The 18869-nt window shown below is 36.3% G+C and overlaps 1 protein-coding gene and 1 pseudogene across 6 annotated transcripts in view; both read right to left on the reverse strand.

The window, feature by feature from the left end:
• The window catches only part of ANKIB1 (ankyrin repeat and IBR domain containing 1), a 162541-nt gene that overhangs the window by 5752 nt on the left and 137920 nt on the right, over positions 1-18869 (reverse strand). For all 6 annotated transcript variants that reach the window (XM_037019878.2, XM_073238842.1, XM_037019877.2 and 3 more), the window contains 7 exons: positions 14831-14961; positions 7927-8061; positions 6911-6997; positions 6758-6824; positions 4676-4821; positions 3516-3694; positions 2630-2681 (listed from right to left, as the gene is read on the reverse strand). In XM_037019878.2, coding sequence (XP_036875773.2) covers positions 2630-2681; positions 3516-3694; positions 4676-4821; positions 6758-6824; positions 6911-6997; positions 7927-8061; positions 14831-14961 — 797 coding nt within the window. The remainder of the gene's footprint in view (positions 1-2629; positions 2682-3515; positions 3695-4675; positions 4822-6757; positions 6825-6910; positions 6998-7926; positions 8062-14830; positions 14962-18869) is intronic.
• Positions 8070-14822, reverse strand: LOC108386844 (phosphatidylinositol 3,4,5-trisphosphate 3-phosphatase TPTE2 pseudogene; annotated as a pseudogene).

Here is an 18869-nt window from a genome sequence, read left to right on the forward strand (position 1 = left end):
CTCAGAGGATTACTGAGGTTCTTTAAATTACCTGCTGTGTGGGGGTATCAATTCCTTTATCCTGGAAACCCATGATCCAAAAACATGACTGGCTCACTGTACCACTGAGGACCACCACATTTCTTAGACAAAGATGGCATGAACATTTTAAGTTCAAAATTTATATTTAGGGAGAATCTGTTTATTTGTACACTTGATGATGGTACAAAGTTTTGCTGAATTAAACTACTACTTACCATAGAAAACACACATTTCTAATATAAGAAAACTATAGTTCAAAAACAACTATAAAGGAAACTTGTTATAATTGTATTTATAATTATTCTGATAGAAAACTCAAATGGCCTTCTTTTATGATGTATTAGGCATAAAATGATCTCATAAAATTCAAGTTATCTGAAAATCTCCAAGGATTCCTGAGATCTTTCAGTAAGGACAAGGCTTTCGTCCAGCTACCTCAAATGGTTTTACAATATTATGGCTATAAAGAAGACTGGAAGTTCTAGCATTTATAGAGAAAAGCTACCAGGAGTTTCTTTGTTTTAATTAATACTAGCCACCATTAATTGAGCACTAATTTTGTCAGTGACTTAAAGATGCTTCAATCTTTCCAGAACTTACATGGGGTACATATCACCATCCCCATTTTGGAGATGAGAAATTAAGAAAGAACATAGCCTAAGGTCTAATAAGTTATAGGGCTAGACCTTGAATTCAGTTGTCCCTTAAACTTTTCCTCTGTGCTCCACTGCCTTTAAAGTAGTACAAAATGAATACTTACACTTGTCACTGACTCATTCAATTTAATTAAAAAAAAATAAGATGGAATTAACTATACTGAAAAAATACAAATTCAAATTAAAAGTCCACTGGAAATTATCAACATTGTTATTTCTTCAGAGTCTATATGAAGACCAAGAGCTACCTTTTAAAGACATAATTTTGGCAGTTACTTTATAGCTATACACATTTAGAATTTTAAAGCTTCACCCTGTGTGGTAATTTTTTAGACTTATAATAAGGTTTACATAAAAGCTTGGTGCTTCAATATGTCAAAGACATTAAAAGAAGAGAAAAGCAAGAGTGAGTTAAATAAGTCTTATACAATTTATTAACTCATAAAAAATAAACTTAAGAAGGAAATGTTCTTTATTTATACTTTCAAAATTCCCAAACTCTGGAGAATAAGAGCTCAAAAATTTTATAAATATTCTTATGTGAAGTGGCAAGCCTTTCTATGAGTCTGTGTCATCATATTAGCAGGCCTACAATATTCAAGGACAGTATCTCAGGATTCCTAAAGTTACTTCAGAGACAGACACCACAAGATGATGTGTGATATGAATATGCTGGTAAAGGTTTTGTTTTTGCTAAATTGTGTTTCTACCTTAAAATAAAGAAATCTTTTGTACTCTTTTTTTTTTTTGATAATTGAAGCCTGTTTATTCTTCCTTTTAGGTGAAAAATTTTTACAATGTCCCCAAAGCTGTAATTATATCAGAGAAATAATACACACAGGATCAAGTAAAGAAAAGTTTGTAATTTGCTTTAAAATAGAAATTCCATTCATTTTTTTTCAATTTAAGTGAATTAAAAATTTCCATATCAGGGGCTCTACAAACAAATTGCCTTCTCATGTCAGTACTTTCTTGGATATATCTACCAATACAAAAAGCCACAGGGTGACTGCAAGTATCCCCAGCAACTGAAAACACAAAGTATCTAATTTAAATAAGCCACAGTCATTTCTGGATAATAATCAATTTCACTGTGTTTCACTTGCAGATGACAACTGAGCTATAAATGATAAAGATTTCATTGTTTGTCCTTCCCCCTTCTAAGAATTAAGTTTAAAGTTTATTATAATAGAAGTATTGGTGCATGTATATGTTTTTTAAGGAGTAAGGAGGGAGAGATAGTAGTAGATGGAACTGCTAAAACCAGCTGAACTCAGACTCAGCAGTGACAGTGGCAATTTAAATATCAAATAGCAATGTGATTAAGACTTTCATCGTATCTTATTTTTATTTGCCGCAACTGCTATTAAAATGTTAGTATTTTAGACCTTTATTTTAAAACAGCATAACAACAAAATCAAGAAAAGCTTGAAAATCTTAAAGAGAAGCAGTAGGCAACTAAGCAAATAATTTCTTTCTGCATAAACATTATTCATGTCAAGTTTCCACCTCAGCAACTGATTTGCTAATTAACGGCAAGTTTCCACCTTAGCAAAATCTGTCAGGTCACTGCAGTAAATAGACTGTCTATTTCAGTTGTGTATAGATTCAGCAATATCACAACTAGAGATGTATTTCTAATAAATAAATTTATATCTCTATTAACAAATTGGAACATATTTTACAAAAATATATGCTCTAAATTGGTCTTAATTCTGACTATCTAGTAATTAAAAATGATAAAGAGGGGATGCATTTAATAATGTGATAACTCAGTACCATAAGAGGCTAAATGCAGGCTCTGCTGAGATATTTTTATGATACAAGAAGAGAAAACATTGCTGACAATCTCAGAAGGCTATAGAATAGATGAGATGCAAATGCAAACAGGACTGCAATAAGGAAAAATTAGCAAAAGAAAAAGAACTCCAAGCCCCCACAGAAACAATTACCTCAGGTGATGCGAATCCTAAATACTCCCAATCCCATGTTCCACCAGCAAAACTACGAAGAAATTAGACATACCATTTGGTTTATTATCCGTACTACAAAGTACAATCAGACCTTGCTCTTTGAACATTACTTTTAATTCCTATCCTTGGAACTGCTTAAGCAAAACAGATCAAGTATTGACTATAATTAGAATGATACTTTCATTATTTCTTTCAAATTCTAAGTTGTTTTATGTTTGTGTAAAATGGTGAAAAATAAAAATCACCATCCTATAATACGAGTATTTTATGATTGCTTCCAGTTTTATCAGTGTTTATGTAAAAATAGGGCCAAAAGAACTTCTAATTATTATGAATAAGAAAATATGCTTCCATTTATAATGGAAGAAGCAGTGTAAGTATCTGAAATAAAACAGCTGAAACCCAACTGTTCTTTAATGGATGAATAGGGGTCACCCAAATAAGTCTGCTAATAGATGTCTCATTTTTTCACAACCTCTTCTCACAAAAATACAAATATGACCACGATGAGTCGGCCAGCTTCCAAGCTCTGAATCATTAGATGTCTGTGACTGTCTTACTGCTGCATGCGTTACATATTTGAAGTTACACATTAGATTACTGTTTGAATTATAAGTTCACTGAAGTGTGAAATTAACCCAGACTAGTTAAATCTGAGAAACTACACAATGACAAGCAAAATATAACAAGAAAAACAGAAATAGTAAGGGGGGGAAATCACTAAAAAGAAGTTAAAATACTTTTATCAGCTACCCATATTTTAGGTATAAGTAACTTTCAGGAATGTGAACCTTACTCAGATAAAAAAAAACCTGCTGGCATTGTGGCTGGAGAAAGGATGATTTCCAGTGTGTGTCCTTTTTACCTGCGCCTTGGAGCTTCTGGTGAGTCTGCAGGAGCAACTCCTCGAGCCACAGATGCCAGGAATTCTTGCCTCTTCTGCTGTACAAGGCATGCTGCCTTGATGATCTTGTGGCGGGGTGTGCGAAGGTAAGGCCTATTGACTTTTTGGGCAAGGTCTTCAGTGACCATTTCTAGGTCTGTCTACGGTAAGAAGAGGAAAAGAAAAAAGATTACAGGCTGAGTGGGGCAGTCAATAGCAAATCCAGTGTCTATCTGTTTTCTCAGTTAAATTGAACTCTTTTAAAGTCAGAAATTAACACAAATTTTGAAATGCTTGACATATACATTTCTACTCTGAAAATTTCAAGAAAACAGCACCCATTTGACAGGCATTTATAACAATGTAGTTGGTACAGATTGCAAAGTAGTGAGTAAACCAGATGTCTACAAGGAATTTATAACTTGTCTACGTGAAAAAAAACTAATACATTTCAAGGCATGGTGCATGAACATGCATAACATGTGATACAGACTATATGTAAATGCAGAAGAAATCTGAGGCAAGGCAAGATCACTCTGATAAGGAGTTAGGTCTGGAAAGATTCATGAAGAAAATAAATATTGAATACTTGAAGAAAGTATAGGATATAAATTAGTACAGAACAGTTCAAAGGGATGACATGAAAACTGTAACAAGAGGAGAAAGTTTGGTGGCTTCAAAAAAAAATAGAATGTAGAAGAAGTTATTCAGCTATGGTAATGTCAGCTGGCTTAGCTATTTTTATTTTTCAAATACTGTAACTTTCTCAGTTGTATTTTTAAAATAAATTGGTAAATAGCCACTTCCCTGTCTAGTATGTAATGTGGTTTGTTTCATCTTTGAAGATAAAATTCCTAAATACATAATTAGGCCAGATTTCAGATCTCACCCAGTTTAAAACAAAGAAATGGCTGGAAATGGTAGCATAGTTCAGAATTCCTTCAGCTCTGCAGGCCAACAAATTTAAACACAAAGAAAATTTTGGTTTATTACTGGTAGCTTTTCCTTTAAAAATCATTCTAAAAATGAAGATGAAATTGTTTACTAATCATACCCAAATAAGATAAAACAGTAGTTGAAAAGGAGAAAATACATTTTTCATAATAACTGCACTCAGATTTAATTTAAAAGAGTTATCTTACTTGCATGAGTTCAAAAATTTCTTTCTTTGTGCTTTTAGGTTCTAAGAAAAATCCATATGGATAAGAACACTTGAGAATGCGTCGAGTTTTTAAGAGCACGTGAACGGCATCTTCAATGAAAGTGGTATCTGGACAGCCTCCTTCAGCTATAAAGTGAGGCAGGCACAGTGAAAAACATTTTTGCAAATATGCTCTTATAAAATTAATTCAACAACTAAGTTTTCTTAAAAACAAATACTCCCCCCACCCAAAGGATTCCTAAGAAGAACTCTTTGAAGCAGCTGTATGACAGAATTTCTTTGAATTAGGCTAAAACCCTATGTAACACACTCATGTGTCACTTGCAGGCAGTGACAAGTGAACACGCTGCAGTGGCTCAGCAGCACTGATGGCAGTCATCAGGGGAGGTGTGCAGAGGTCCCGGATCCTGTTCTTACCCTGCTGGTAAGCAAAGCCAGCTTTAGGTAAACTCAGAGGTTCCATGCTGCACTAAAGCTCCCTAGTGGAACTTTGCTAATTAGGAATTAGAACAAATGGCCTAGCTAGGTTGCTTGCCAAAAAAAAGAAATCTAATTATAATGAAGCCGTTGCAAAAACAAGATTTTAAGGAAAAAAAAATACAACATATTGGGGAACAACTAGATAACTAATGATAGTAAATAAAAAAATCTCAGGGAGGGAAAGGGAAGAAGGGTGAAGATGATGGAAGAAACTGCTTTAATACCTGAGACTGTTATACCTGCCCCCCAAATCATTACAGCATTCTAGCTTTTTCCTTAACTGCAAATAAATAGAAATTAAGTGGCAGAATATAAATTTATAAGTACTTTTGAAAATAAGATCATTCTTCATGCCTGTAGAAAGAAATCACATGTGTATGTACACACAATATTATATAGACCATTCCAAAATACTATCCTATCACAGGTATTTGAACTAAGATGTAAAAAAAGCAAAGCAAATCCCGTTCCCGAACTCCCCCGTAAGCCCTCCTCACTTGCTATGTCTGAAAAGTGTGTGAGGTTTTATTTCTTCCTTTTCAAGTCCTGCATCTTTTAGTCATTTTTCATATCTCACTATGCTGTCTAGAACCTCCAGAGGGAGAACAGCAGCAGCAATTCACATCCACAAATATTTACTGAATGTTTACTATGTGCTGGGCACCGTCCTAAGCACTAGGATGTATCAGTGATGAAACACAAAAATAGCTGCAGAAACTGTGGGGAGTTTATCCCTTCAGTTTTTATTGGAGACAATACTCCAAGAGTTTAATGTGGAGTGATACAGTTATGTTATTCTAAAGTTTAAGAACTAATAATAAAACAAGGAGTCTCAGATGTTACTGACATGTTTTAGTTTAAGGTTATTGCTGTACTACTAATTATGGAATTATTCTCATGAAAAGGGTGTGAGTACTCATTACTTTTATAAACTGGAGCAAACACAAGTATAACTGGTTGTATTTTAAAATCACATAAGCTACGATTCTTTTAAAAATGTGGCTTTTTAAAACAAACATGCTAGACCTTATACTCTTTGTAGTCACTTGTGAGATATTATGTTCTAATGATGCAACCAATACTCAGTCCATCTTTAGGAATTTTTTTTTCAAACTTCTACTTTAAGTTAGCCCCACTTCACATTTTTCACTCCAAATTCTATTATTTACCAGTGAGATGATTTCTGCCAAAACTGTACTTGACATCCATTCCATCAGGCACTCTGCTAAACCGTCTCAAGAATCTTTGGGAATTTAGTCAAACAACAACTTGGTGGTATGTGAATCTTGTTCTTTGACTAGGTCAGGAATGCCGTTTAGGGCCCATCTGCTTTTTCCAAAATTGTAGAGCATGAGCAGTGGTACAGAATGAGCAAAACTATGATGCATGTTTATCTGCTGGCAGCACAGGCTACATTAAGAGGAGCAGATGAGGTAAGCCAATAGAAAAATCTCATCACAGAGGCCTCAAATGCCAATACCCTCTGGGCTTCAGAGGATTCCAAACAGTACCTACCAAGTAAGTGACATAGGCATGGAAGGCTATTTTATATTAATTATTACACATACCACATATAACTTACTTTCCTTGAGAGCTCTACTCAATTGTTCCATCTTCTCTTTGGCTGTTTTAAGAAGACGTTGTTCTAACTAAAGGAACAGAAATAAATGATTTGTGTCAATCTTTTTACTCACAACAGTATAATTCCATGCCTTTGAAATGATTTGGAACATACCTGGTAGCTATGCTCATGGTTTTTAAATCTTGTGTAATAGTGCATAAATCTGTCAAGTTCCTGAAATCGTTTGTGTTTTTTCTCAGCCTAGGAAACAAAAGTCCATAAATGACATTTATGAATAAATGTACTAGCTTTTAAAATTGGTTTCTTTTTGATCACTTAAAAATGTTATTAGTAATAGGTAAATGTATACAGATTTATTATTCTATTGAGAGAAAAATAAACAATACATTTTAAGGCTCCCAGAATAAAGTCTTGCATTTGTTTTCTCTGTGACAAATCATGATTGAACAATCTCAGAGTGTAAGGCAAAGATGCCTCTCAAGACCTATGTTTGTCAGATTTTCAATGTTTCATTATATTGCTCATTGCTATGGACTGAACTATGTCCCTTGAAAATTTATGTTGAAACCTTAGCCCCTAATGTGACTATATTTGGACATAGGGCTGTGGGGTGATAAGAGTTAAGCAAGGTAATTAGGGTGGGGCCCTAGAGGGATAGAGCTTGTGCTGTTATAAGAAGAGGAAGAGACAGCTCTCCCCATCTGTCAACCATGTGAGGACACAGCAAAAAGACAGCTATCTGCAGGCCAAGAAGACATCATCACCAGAAACCAAATCGACAGGAATTTTGATCTTGCACTTCCTAGTCAACAGAACTGTATAAAATAAATTCCTGTTGTTTAAGCCACTCAAATCGATAGTATTTTGTTATGACAGCTAGGCAGACTAGACTAAGATGCTTATTATATTCCATAACATAATACTGTATTGCTGATATGTTAAAATTGTTTTTAAGTCATTAGAGGCACGCTGAGATAAGACTTTTCTTATCTCCACCAAAATCCAAAGAGGAAAAAAAATCTCAAATTTATAGAGCTATTTTATTTAAATTAAAGGCTACTCTAGAGTGTATTCAAATTAATGCCTCATTATGATGAAGATAGGAAAAGAAATGCAAAATACTTCCAATGCGGTAGGTGGCTTAGCTTGGCATAAACATTTCTCTTTACCTCCACAGTCATTTCCTTGGACTGCTCCTCCACATGCTGGATTACTTCATAGCGAGTACATCTGTAATAACCTCCTGTGGAAGAACTATGTTTTTTCCATTCTTCTAGGCAAATCCAGCAAAAGTCATACTTGCACTTCAAAAGAAAACATATATGCAAACATCTCCCCATGTTAATATGCAAATTATTTTCTGATTTCTAGTCAACCAATTTACAGAGATTAAACAATCCTGGCTGTGTGATCAGGTACAAATCTTCTTAAAGACACGCCTCCTTTTTCATGTTTCCTCTGGTGGCGACCTTATCTGCACTATGGGAAGATGTGGGGGTAGTTTAAAATTATTGCTTATAGGAATAAATTAAAATGTAAATCATAGTATTATAAAGTAATCTCAAGGAATCTTTAAAGATATCAACAGGATACTCTTTCAAATAATAAAAACAGACACTGACAAATATTTCATTTTTCAAGAGCATGGAGGTATTCTCCCTTTGGAGATTTAAAGCTCCACCAGTCTATTTGAAAACTTCTGGCTTTGATAAATTGGTTTTTAAACTGGGAACAAACTTAAAAGGTGTCTAAGTAGAATAGCTGCCATAAATTTTCTCATTTTTTAAAAATTTCACTTTCTTAATTCCCATAACTAGCAAAGAATGCCAACATTGAGCATTCTAGTGTAAATATATACTTCTCTTATGCTAAAGGATTTTGAGTCAGAAAAATCTTCCTATTCCAAGTCTTTGTTTCCTCTGGTACTTTGCTGGTTTATATTATTTTTAAGAAAACATTTGTATCACTGAGCTGTTCAGGATTTATCTGGGTATACAGTATGAATTCAACTTTATTTTTTCCACACAGCTGCCCAGTTGTCTCAACACCATTACTGAACAACAGTCCATGTTTCTCTACTGGTTGGAGAAACCTCCTTTACCACATACTAAATTCCCATGTATCTATGACAATTTTCTTTGCTTTCTTTCTATTCTGTTTCATTGACCTGTGCCAGCACCATGCTATTTTAATTACTGATCCTTTATGATATGGCTGTTTGACATGGCTAGTTCCTCTTCACTGTTCTTTTTCAGAGTTTTCTTAGCTATTCTTGCTTTTTTCCAAATGAACTTTTGAATTGGCTCATCTAGATGCAGATCTAGATAAAAATCTGTTGGTATCTAATGGAATCCTTTTTTAATTTTTAAAATCTTGTATGCATTTAATAGGTTTCCAAAAACATATGTACATGTGTGTAAACAAGGATGCTAGCAGGGAATTAGGTTCAGAAGATACAAGGAAGTAGCAGGGATTGTGAGGAACATGACTGTCCTAGAAGAGGGACAGCACTTAATTAGGTATCAGCTATGACTCCATCAAAATAGATCTCAACCGCAAACTCTGGATGGTACATTTTCCATGTTTTGAGTTTAGGGAGATTATCCAATTCATTTCTTGGAAGATATAATGAGCTTTTTTATTGTGAGTACTTTTATTGGAGGGAGAGTCCATTTGTAAATAATTTTTACATCTGCAAAATATCCAACATAACTGCTCTGGGGAGGAGTTTCTACCCCCTGAAATTTATTGCTGGTGTTTCTGTTTGTTATTCTCCAAAGTAATAAGGGCTGTCCTCTGCAGTTTTAAATATTTCACTGGCAATAAGGCAGGCACACACCATTGTTCCAGTTCTGCCTTTGCCTCCCTTACAGTGAATCACAACGATATTTTCATTATCTTGAGCCATCCATTCATCTACTTCCTTAGTGAATGCCAGCATCTCACTCAGAGAGGGGACATTGTGATCATTAATCATTATTCGATGGATCCTATTATGGAAATACTTAGGATCATAACCTCCTTCACTGCATAGATTGTAGACCTGGTAGTGGTTTAGATGCGTGGTATCCAGTAATTGTACAACTTTATAGGATGGGATTCCTATAAAAAGATGCTTTTCCAGAAGATGGGAACGACATGGCAATAATACGTTCAGTAATGTAAGTGAGATCTAAATCCATCCTTCCTGTATCGCCATTTATTTCCTGAAATTATCCTTCTGGACAGCATTTCAAGGTGTCTTTTTTGATAAGCCAGATGAAAAACTCTTATCAGAATTATAAGGCATAGAAGTTGAAATAAAATTGCCAGTCTGGGAATATCTTTAAGAACCTTAAAGTCATAAAAAATATAAATAATATCAACCAGTAGAGTTACCACAATAACGACAGCATCTAACGAGTTAAGTGTATCAGAAAAATAAGATCATTATCTCTTTTACAAAGACTCAAAGAAGAACATCCATTAAAAAAAACCAAAGCATTCACTAAAGAAATGGAATGAAATCCCAAAAGAATATACATTGTGTTATCAGTGGCAATTAGATCTGTAATGATGAGGGACAAATCCACAAAGTTCAGCAGAACTCCAAATATTCTGAGTGTGAAAGATGATACAATTAAGTGCACAGTCCTCTTAATCACACTATCACATGAATTAGGAAAATCGATGTCTTCGTCACCATCATCAAGCTTGGAAAGTTGTTCTACTTTACTGTAATTCATGGCTCTAACACAGATTAGATTACTTTTTCCAGCTCACATGAGTCAGTTTGCCCTGGAGATTCCCTCTGAGGATAGTGCTGTCAAATCACTCAGCACAGAGTTTTCACTGATGATGTCCTTACTGGTTGCTGATGTGAACTCATTCCAGTCAGAACTACTATAGAGATTTTGGCTAGAAAACACAGCAAAGGCTTTTAGAGCCTTCTTATCTTCATATGAATTAGGAAAACTGATGCCTTTGTCACCATCATCAGGCTTGGAAAGTTGTTCTATTTACTTTCGTTGGCGACTCCATCAGAGATTACTGATGTCAATTCATCTACATCATTTCCCTTGTTCTCACTGTTGTCAGAGGACCCTAAAGTGGCACCCATAACTTTATTCTATTTTTTTGGACGCATGAACCAGAGTTATAAAGGGTCCTTTAATCTCTGCATGGTATTGTTTTATGGCTGAATTTAATCTAGAATTAATCTGTAAATAGTCTTTACAGGTGAACAGGAACACCAGCTCACGCTCAGTGGGAGTACATATTCCAAGCTCTGAGGCTTCTGCCTTCTTTCGTTTCAGAGAGATGGGCCCAAGAACCAGGACAGGCCAAGGTAGAGACGGATTTCTGGGATCCCCTGCACTCTGCAAGGCCAGGATCCGCTTACCTGATGCTCCTACCGAGTCAGTACTGGCATAAGAACTCTGTGTCCATGGCAACCCCAAACAAGATTCCAGGTGGTCCTGAGATTATAGTAGATAAGGGAATACAATACACTTGGTTCCAGATGGCAGACTTAAAAAGACACCGTTCTCCTTAAGAAGTGGGGTGCCAAGATCAAAGATCCCAGGGTAATCTCAGAGCAGACTGTCCAGCCTGTTAGTTCTTCTCTGGCATCCAAAGGAGGGGATGCTTTTCAAATACTGATTCTGAAGGTTACATTGAACTTTTGGCTTTCCCTATCCCGCTGGCCTGGCGCGTGGGCCGCTCTCCCTGGAAGCAAGTTCCGGCGGGACCGCGCACACATGGCTGGAGGGGGCTGTTGGCCAAGGCCGCAGCAGCCACAGGCCCGCTCAGCTCGGAGCTGCCCAGAGCACCTTCCACTGCGGGTCTCACATCTCCAGAGGTGCGCGTGGCCTCGCGGGGTCAGGCCGCCACTCACCAAGCCCCAAAGGCAAGCCCTACGGGGGCTCAGTGCATAGCAGTCAGAGCGGCTACTACGAGGCTTCTATCTCCGCCGAGTTGCCGAGGGTGCCGCCAAGGGTGCGGCACACCCCTTCTGAGGAGGTGGCCGGTGGGACGCCGGCGGCCTGGATGCCTAATTTAAAACAGGTTCCCCCCATGAGTATCTGAAATTAATTAATTCTTTTAAATAAATGATCAAAACTAGAGGCTTGGCGAGGTTAAGTATTTTGCCCTAAGCCACATACTTCCTTAGTAGCAAAGCTGGGAATCAAACTCAGATCTACCTGACATCAAGTAATAGGATTTCCCCCCTGCAGGTCCATGCCCGAATTCCACCAGAAAGTTTTCCCAGGCCCTGTCATTAGAATGTAAGTGGTTCTGGAATGTTCCTACCTTAAGCCATCCTCAGCCAACACCTAAGGGCAAGCAGGAGGGAAGGACAGCAAAAGGGGGTGTGGAGCCTCCCGCAAAGAGGTGAAAGGGTGAAAGGAAATGAGGGATACATTTCCAGCTTTCCCAATCTATCACCCTCAGAGATGGAGTTGGACGTTGAGCCTCCTGAAAATGCCTGTGGGAAAGAGCTCTTCAGCACCCCTCTTCTGAGAGAGTACAGTTTTCTGTTCTGTAGGCTGGAAGTCCAAGATCAAGGTGATGGCAAATTTGGTTCCTGGTGAGAGCCGCCTTCCTGGCTTGCAGATAACTGCCTCCTTGCTGTGCTGTGACGCCCGAAGGGAAGGGCTCCTCCAACGAGGGACCCAGCAGCAAAGATTGGAAAAGTGTCAGAGTCAAGGCCAGCAGGCAGCCAGCAGCCATCTTCGTGATCTAAGATCAATCCGGCTTCCCTCCCCAGCCGGGGAAAGGAGCACCCTGGAGCTGCCGGAGAAGAACAGGCTCTGCGTGGACCTCAGCGGCCAGAGGGCTAGCATGCCGGGTGGGGCGCAACTGGTGCGGGGGATGGGTGGGAGGGAGGTCGTGGGGGGGGGGGGGGGCGGCGGCGGGGGCGTAGCCCCGAAGCTTTCCATTTGTCATTTTTTGTGTCCTATGGATAGGATCTTAAAATTATCTTTATATAAGTCTTGTACATTTCTTAAGTTTCTTCTCTAGTTAAATGAGGTTTTCTCTTTCAGTATTTATTCTATCTTGATATTGTTGGTACACATCAAGGCATTTACTCGTCTAGTCCTTCAGACTTGTATCAAGGTCATGACAGTCTGCAAGTTGTTTTGCTGTCTGGTGTAAGAAAATTTTGTGCCTGATTTGATACAAGTACCCTTCAGTATAGCTTTATTGATCTCTCAAAATTAGTGGTAAAAATTTCTACAAAATAGCCAAATTTTATATTCTATGGTAAGAAAAATATAGAACTTAAATCATTTTTATTTTTTAGTTACAGCATAGTTTTACAGAGTCAGATGAAGAAAATTACTGTGATTTAAGATGTGTAAGAATTCAAAATTTAAAGTCTCCTGAAAGTTAACTAAAGGGAAATGAATAGTGTTAGTGTTTTTAAAAATAAATGAATTTATTTTTATTGGGCCAAATTAGTCATTATTTTAAAAATGTTTGATTCCAGAAAGCAAAAACTGTTTACTGAATTTTAATCAACACTGAGGCATTAATAAAGGTATGATTTAGCCATTGTATTAGAGCATGGATTCAATTACCCATGACCTGTATTATCTACCTTTACATAAAAAAAAAAACCTCTACCGCCATGAAGTTTTCCTGTAGCAAGATTATTACTTTCCAGATGTTTTCTTCTATGTTGTGAGAGTTATTTGTCAGTTTTTGTTCAATGCAAATACTTTAGATAGTGTATTAAATAAGACATTTACATATTATTAAATAAATGTTTCTTTTATATGCAACAGAAGCTTAAGCAAAATCTGTTTAAATTACCTTACATCATTAACCTGACTAATTCATGAACATATTCATTCATTCATTCATATTCATCAATTACTTACTACTGGTATGTGCTATGAAGAAAATAAAAGTAATGCTGGATACTAACTCCCTATTTATCAGTAGCCCAACCACTGATTTTTATGCTAAAACTGTGTATTTCTTCACACATACATGTAGCCTGAATCAGATTCCCAAGAAAAAATTAATACAGATGTTGGAGATAAGACCACAAATAGATGAAATAATTTTGGCCTGACCAAGTGAGCTTAATAAGCACTTTTGAGCAATTTGGTCAGAATATTGTTTTATGTTTTTCTTCTTACCTCTTAAGAAATCATTACTGTTCACTAAGCCAATTCATTTATGTTAATTCTATAGTAATATAGCCCATAAAAATAATCTGGTAGCTACCATTATATTTTAAGTCATAATAACAATGATAATTAGCTTCAAGTGTGAAAATCAAGTAACACTTAGAAAATAGTGATATATTTCATTGGAATCTTAACTCTGAGTTTCACATCCTAAATCAGAAAAATTACACTGTCCTCTCAATAATTTTAAATAACTTATTTTTATAAGGCATGGATTAATACAATTAACCTAATTCCAGAATATTTGCCTAAGATACAGTAGTTTCTTTGTACACAAGTAAGTCAGGAGGGTAGCCTTCTAAAAGTAATTATTTATATGGCTTTTTTTCAGCTAAGTTGATCTTAATTGGCATTTTCATTTTCAATACTGTAATGAAGTATTTATTTAATTGATGATCTAATTAATAGACCTAAAGTCTGCCCCCTAACTTTGAGTCCTTTTATTATATAGACATCTATATATAGACACCAAGATTTAGATTTGGATTTAGGGGTATTAATTACCTGAGGTCTGACTTGGGCCTCAAGTCTAAGATGTGTGTTCCAAAGCCAGCTTTGTAAGAGATCTATATGAAGTAGAACCTTATTATTTAATATTATTATTTGTATACACACAAAACTCTCTCAGGACTTCACTAGGGGAGGTGACAATCAGGAAGAATTCAAGCATTTCTAATCTTCTGACCAAATACCACTGAATCCTTAACTTTATTGTTAACATTAACTATGAGCATAAATTTTAGCAATATAAATAAATACTTATGTTATTGAACAAAGAATGTAGAATACAATCTCCTAGAATCCATCTGCAATCCAAAAAGATTTTTATGCTGTAACATTTCTTCTTTGGATTAACAATCAAATTAAGATTCTAAATGCAAAAATATCTTACCTTAGCACACTGCATGTGATTGCATCCCTCATTCTTCTGTATTGGAGACTTACAGTTAGCACAAGGTTTGGAGTTAGTTAACAACCAGAGACAATTGGCAGCATCCTCATAAGCTTCGCTAACTCCTACCACTTTGGGATATTAGACACAAACACAAAAATAAATGACTTAGTGTATAACCTCAGGGAAAAACATTCCGAAGTTTTCTTTGCAGGCTGTCTCTCAATTTTAATCATATATTTATTTTCCTATTAGGATCTATGGCAAAGTTATAAAACTGCTTCATTCTGAACAGCATGATTAGAGGATAAGGAGTTGTATTCCAAAATCACAATTTATGAAACCTGGTTTAAAGGAGATTTCTTTTAAAGTTGTGTCCAAATAAACTAAGGAAGAAAAAAACCAAACTTAAAAAAAAAAGCAATATGTCATCTGTTTAAAACTATTGTTTCAAAGAAAATTACAGAACGAATGGTTACTTTAGACAGTTCTTAAAGAGGTCAGTTGCAAACATAATTATCAGAAACTTCAACATAGTAATTAAACACCATAAAAATTAGAGTACATTGAAATATACCTTTTTTTAGCCATGATTATTTTGATAAACTAAAAATGAGTCCAATGTGACATGTCTAAAGTTAAACTTATCATTTCCCTCAAAACTGGTCCTTTCTCTATCCCCTATCCTGGTAAGTGACAGGATGATCTACCCAGAGTCAATCTAAGAAGACCATGATCTTGGAAACCCTCCTCTTTCCCTCACCTACCACATCCCATTGATTCTACCTCTTTCTCTTTCATACCTGTCTCCTCTCCATTCCTACTTCTTAACTGTTTTAGCTATGATTCTCCAAGCCTCTTGCCTAGATCACTGAAACACAGAAAACCAACCTATCTCCCCAGATCCTTCTTCCCACACTCAAGCCCTATATTATCTGTACAATGATCTTTTAAAAATCTACATCTTTAAATCTTTTCATTGCTTCCCACTGATTACAACTGACTACAAGATACAATCAAATTGCTTCAGCAAAGAGTACAAAGCTCTTTGTGATTTGGCCATTGTCTACTTGGCAAGCTTCTCCCAACCTGTATACCACCACAACAACCTGTTATCTTAAAATTCAATTTATTCTACCTTAATTTGAGATCTGCAATCCTAAGGATGCCATCGTTCTTGAAGATTGTTAATTTTACATTTTATATTCTACAACTGCCCCATTCCTGTCCCCCCTTTCCCCAGTGGAGGGAGGTCTAGAGAGGGTTCTGAATGCTCATTTAAAAAGTTTTTTCCTACAAGAACATTAGTAATTCAGTTTGTTTTGTTTTCTAGTTCCAAATGCATAGGGAAGTGCTACCTTTTCTTTGCTGAAAGAAATGCCCCAAATTGCTCTGGAATCATTCAAAATGGCCTCCAATCAAGACCCTAATTACATACAGACACTCTCATAAGAGTGGCGTAAGGGGCTAGCCCTGATGTTGAAAGCAGAGGAGAAATCAGACTCTAATTTAGAGTTTTGAAGTTTTAAAAGAAAAACTACCCCAGATATAAATCCCTGGAGAGGGAAGGGAGATAAGAATCTGGGCTGACTGATCCCTGGGAAGTGGTTCTGTGTATGACCTGGAGGAGCTGAGCACTAGAAGCAGCCCTCTGTTGGAGCCTAGTGGTGCAGGAGTGGGGCTGTCTTGTAAGAACCCCAAATGCCTATCTACTTGAGTCTGTGTCAACAACAGAACAGCAGCTATTGCTCAACTGCAAAGCACTGGTTTTCATTTCCACATAGCAAAGAGTAACAATAGCAGCAAGGATCTGGTCAGACTCCACTCCAGTTCTAAACCCACTTGGGAAAAAGTGACTTTATTAGGGTGTTGCTACAGAGAATTCTCAGATAATTTGGTGGAGAATAAGCATTTCAGAAGGGACTGACTATACTTATGGCTAACAAGGTCAAGCTGTGGAGTAATACCATTTATAAAAGGTCTTGTTATAAAACCTAATCATGAAGTACAATGTCTAATCTTTGTTTAATAGTGGCTTTTCTCCTCCCTTCAGATCAACACTATTTTTAGCTCAGAGGTTCTAACATATTCTTATGACCTCTATTGTCTATTGTTACAGTAAATAAAGCACAAAGCCATTAAAACGAAGTGGCTATGTGGCCTGCAACATAACAATTTCCCACCCTTGGAGAGAACACTAGTTGTTAACTGCATTCCAGAGGACTCTATGAAGTAAATCATGGTTAGAAAATAACCCAACGATTATCACCAAAAGACTTGTGCTAGAAAAAAATACCTTTACTTCCAGTTCTCTGAAAACACTCATTTCATACAACTGCCCTTTGTACATACTTTTCATATACATACTGCAGATACGCAGCAACTTATTTCCCTTCAATCGACCTGGTGAGTCTTCTTCACCTCTATAGACTTCCAAACTCTTCCCTTCATTTACATGCCTATTGTACCCTGATCTTCTTTCCTTAATAATGTAGTGTGCTTTAATCTCCTTGTAAAGAATATAATCTTTATTTAGTCAAGCATTAAAGTATAACAATCTTGGAACTTTTAGTAGAATCAATATGTATACAAGTGAAAGCAGTTAAGGATTGAATTCTTAAAAAGACTATTTGAATCCCATTCAATAATTTATTTATTGAGTATGCTTATTTATTATGTATTAAGAAAAAATTGGTCTGAAAATTGTATAAATGAACCATCATTACACAAAAATATAATCATTCCTGCTTACTGCTCTGATTAGACACAACAGAGACAGGTTCAGTGCTGAAAAACAGTATTTGAATCTTTAGATGGAATTAATTCTTTGACTAGACCTCAGTGTATTTTCTAATACTTTGTCTAATTAATTAGATTTTATCATTCCTTTTGAATCTTGTAATTCAAAGACTGGAAAATTAGGCATAAGGCAGCAAAGGATCTCATGACTCAGCTGAGAATCTTATGCTGAAGATTTGTGACAATGATCCAAATTATTATGTAAATTCAATATAGCATTAAATCATACTTTTCTGGAATGTTTTTATATATATTTAATGATGTTTTGCTTAAATATTATAGTTGGCCTGCTGCTGTTTGCTTTAAGTCTCTAATTCTTGTAAACTTAAGTGGCCATTTATAGTAACCTTCTGGTCACTACCTCTCACTGTGGGGGAAAGTGAGAAAACTCCTTGGTTTTCCTCAGCAACTGGAAACCCTGCAGTCTTGGCTTTGGCTCCTCTGGTAGACCACTTCTCAGGTGTCCTCAGTATCTTGCCTCCTATCAAGTAATCTAAAGTCTCTTCACCTTTCTGAATTAAAAGCCCATTTGAGGGTGAGCTTCAGTTTTAAATTTGAGGTCTCTCTGTCTCTGGCCATGAGAATAAACCATGTATTCACCACGCACATCATTTTCTAGTTCCCATACTTCTCCTCTCTCCTCATTATCACATACAAAGATATTCTGTCACAGTCCCACCAATAATCTGTACTTACTAGCCAGGTCATTCTCCTTCCCCTTTCCCTACTAAAAATTTATCTGTGGGTATGGGAAATGACTGATCCAATTTTAGAATGACAAGGGGTAACTAAAAATAATCACCCATTTCAAAATACTTGCTTTATCTCTCAAATCAGACACTTCTGGCACTTTTCCACTCAAGAATTAAATAATATACTGTACTAATTTTTTGTCTTTTAGACAGCTAGTAAGCACACTAGATATATAACTTAACTACATCTTCTTAACTCTCCTGTATACACCTGTCCTATCCCACCTGGACTGCTTCTGTCTTGTTTAATCAAGCCCCCACATCCTCTCACATGGTTATCTGAAGTTGTCTCCGAAACAGTGTTTTTACCTAGTGTCTTGATAGTCCCTAATTCATCATCCACACTTCTGCCTGAGTGATCTTTCTAAGTAAGCATCTTCAGTTATCACTGTCCGACTCAAAACTCCTTTTCAGTGTCTCAGGATAAAGTCAGACCTCCCAGCACTGCATAAACCCCCACCCCACCACCTTATTTGGACTTCTGCTTG

Source organism: Manis javanica, chromosome 6 (assembly GCF_040802235.1).
Source record: "Manis javanica isolate MJ-LG chromosome 6, MJ_LKY, whole genome shotgun sequence".
NCBI classification, from domain to species: Eukaryota; Metazoa; Chordata; class Mammalia; order Pholidota; family Manidae; genus Manis; species Manis javanica.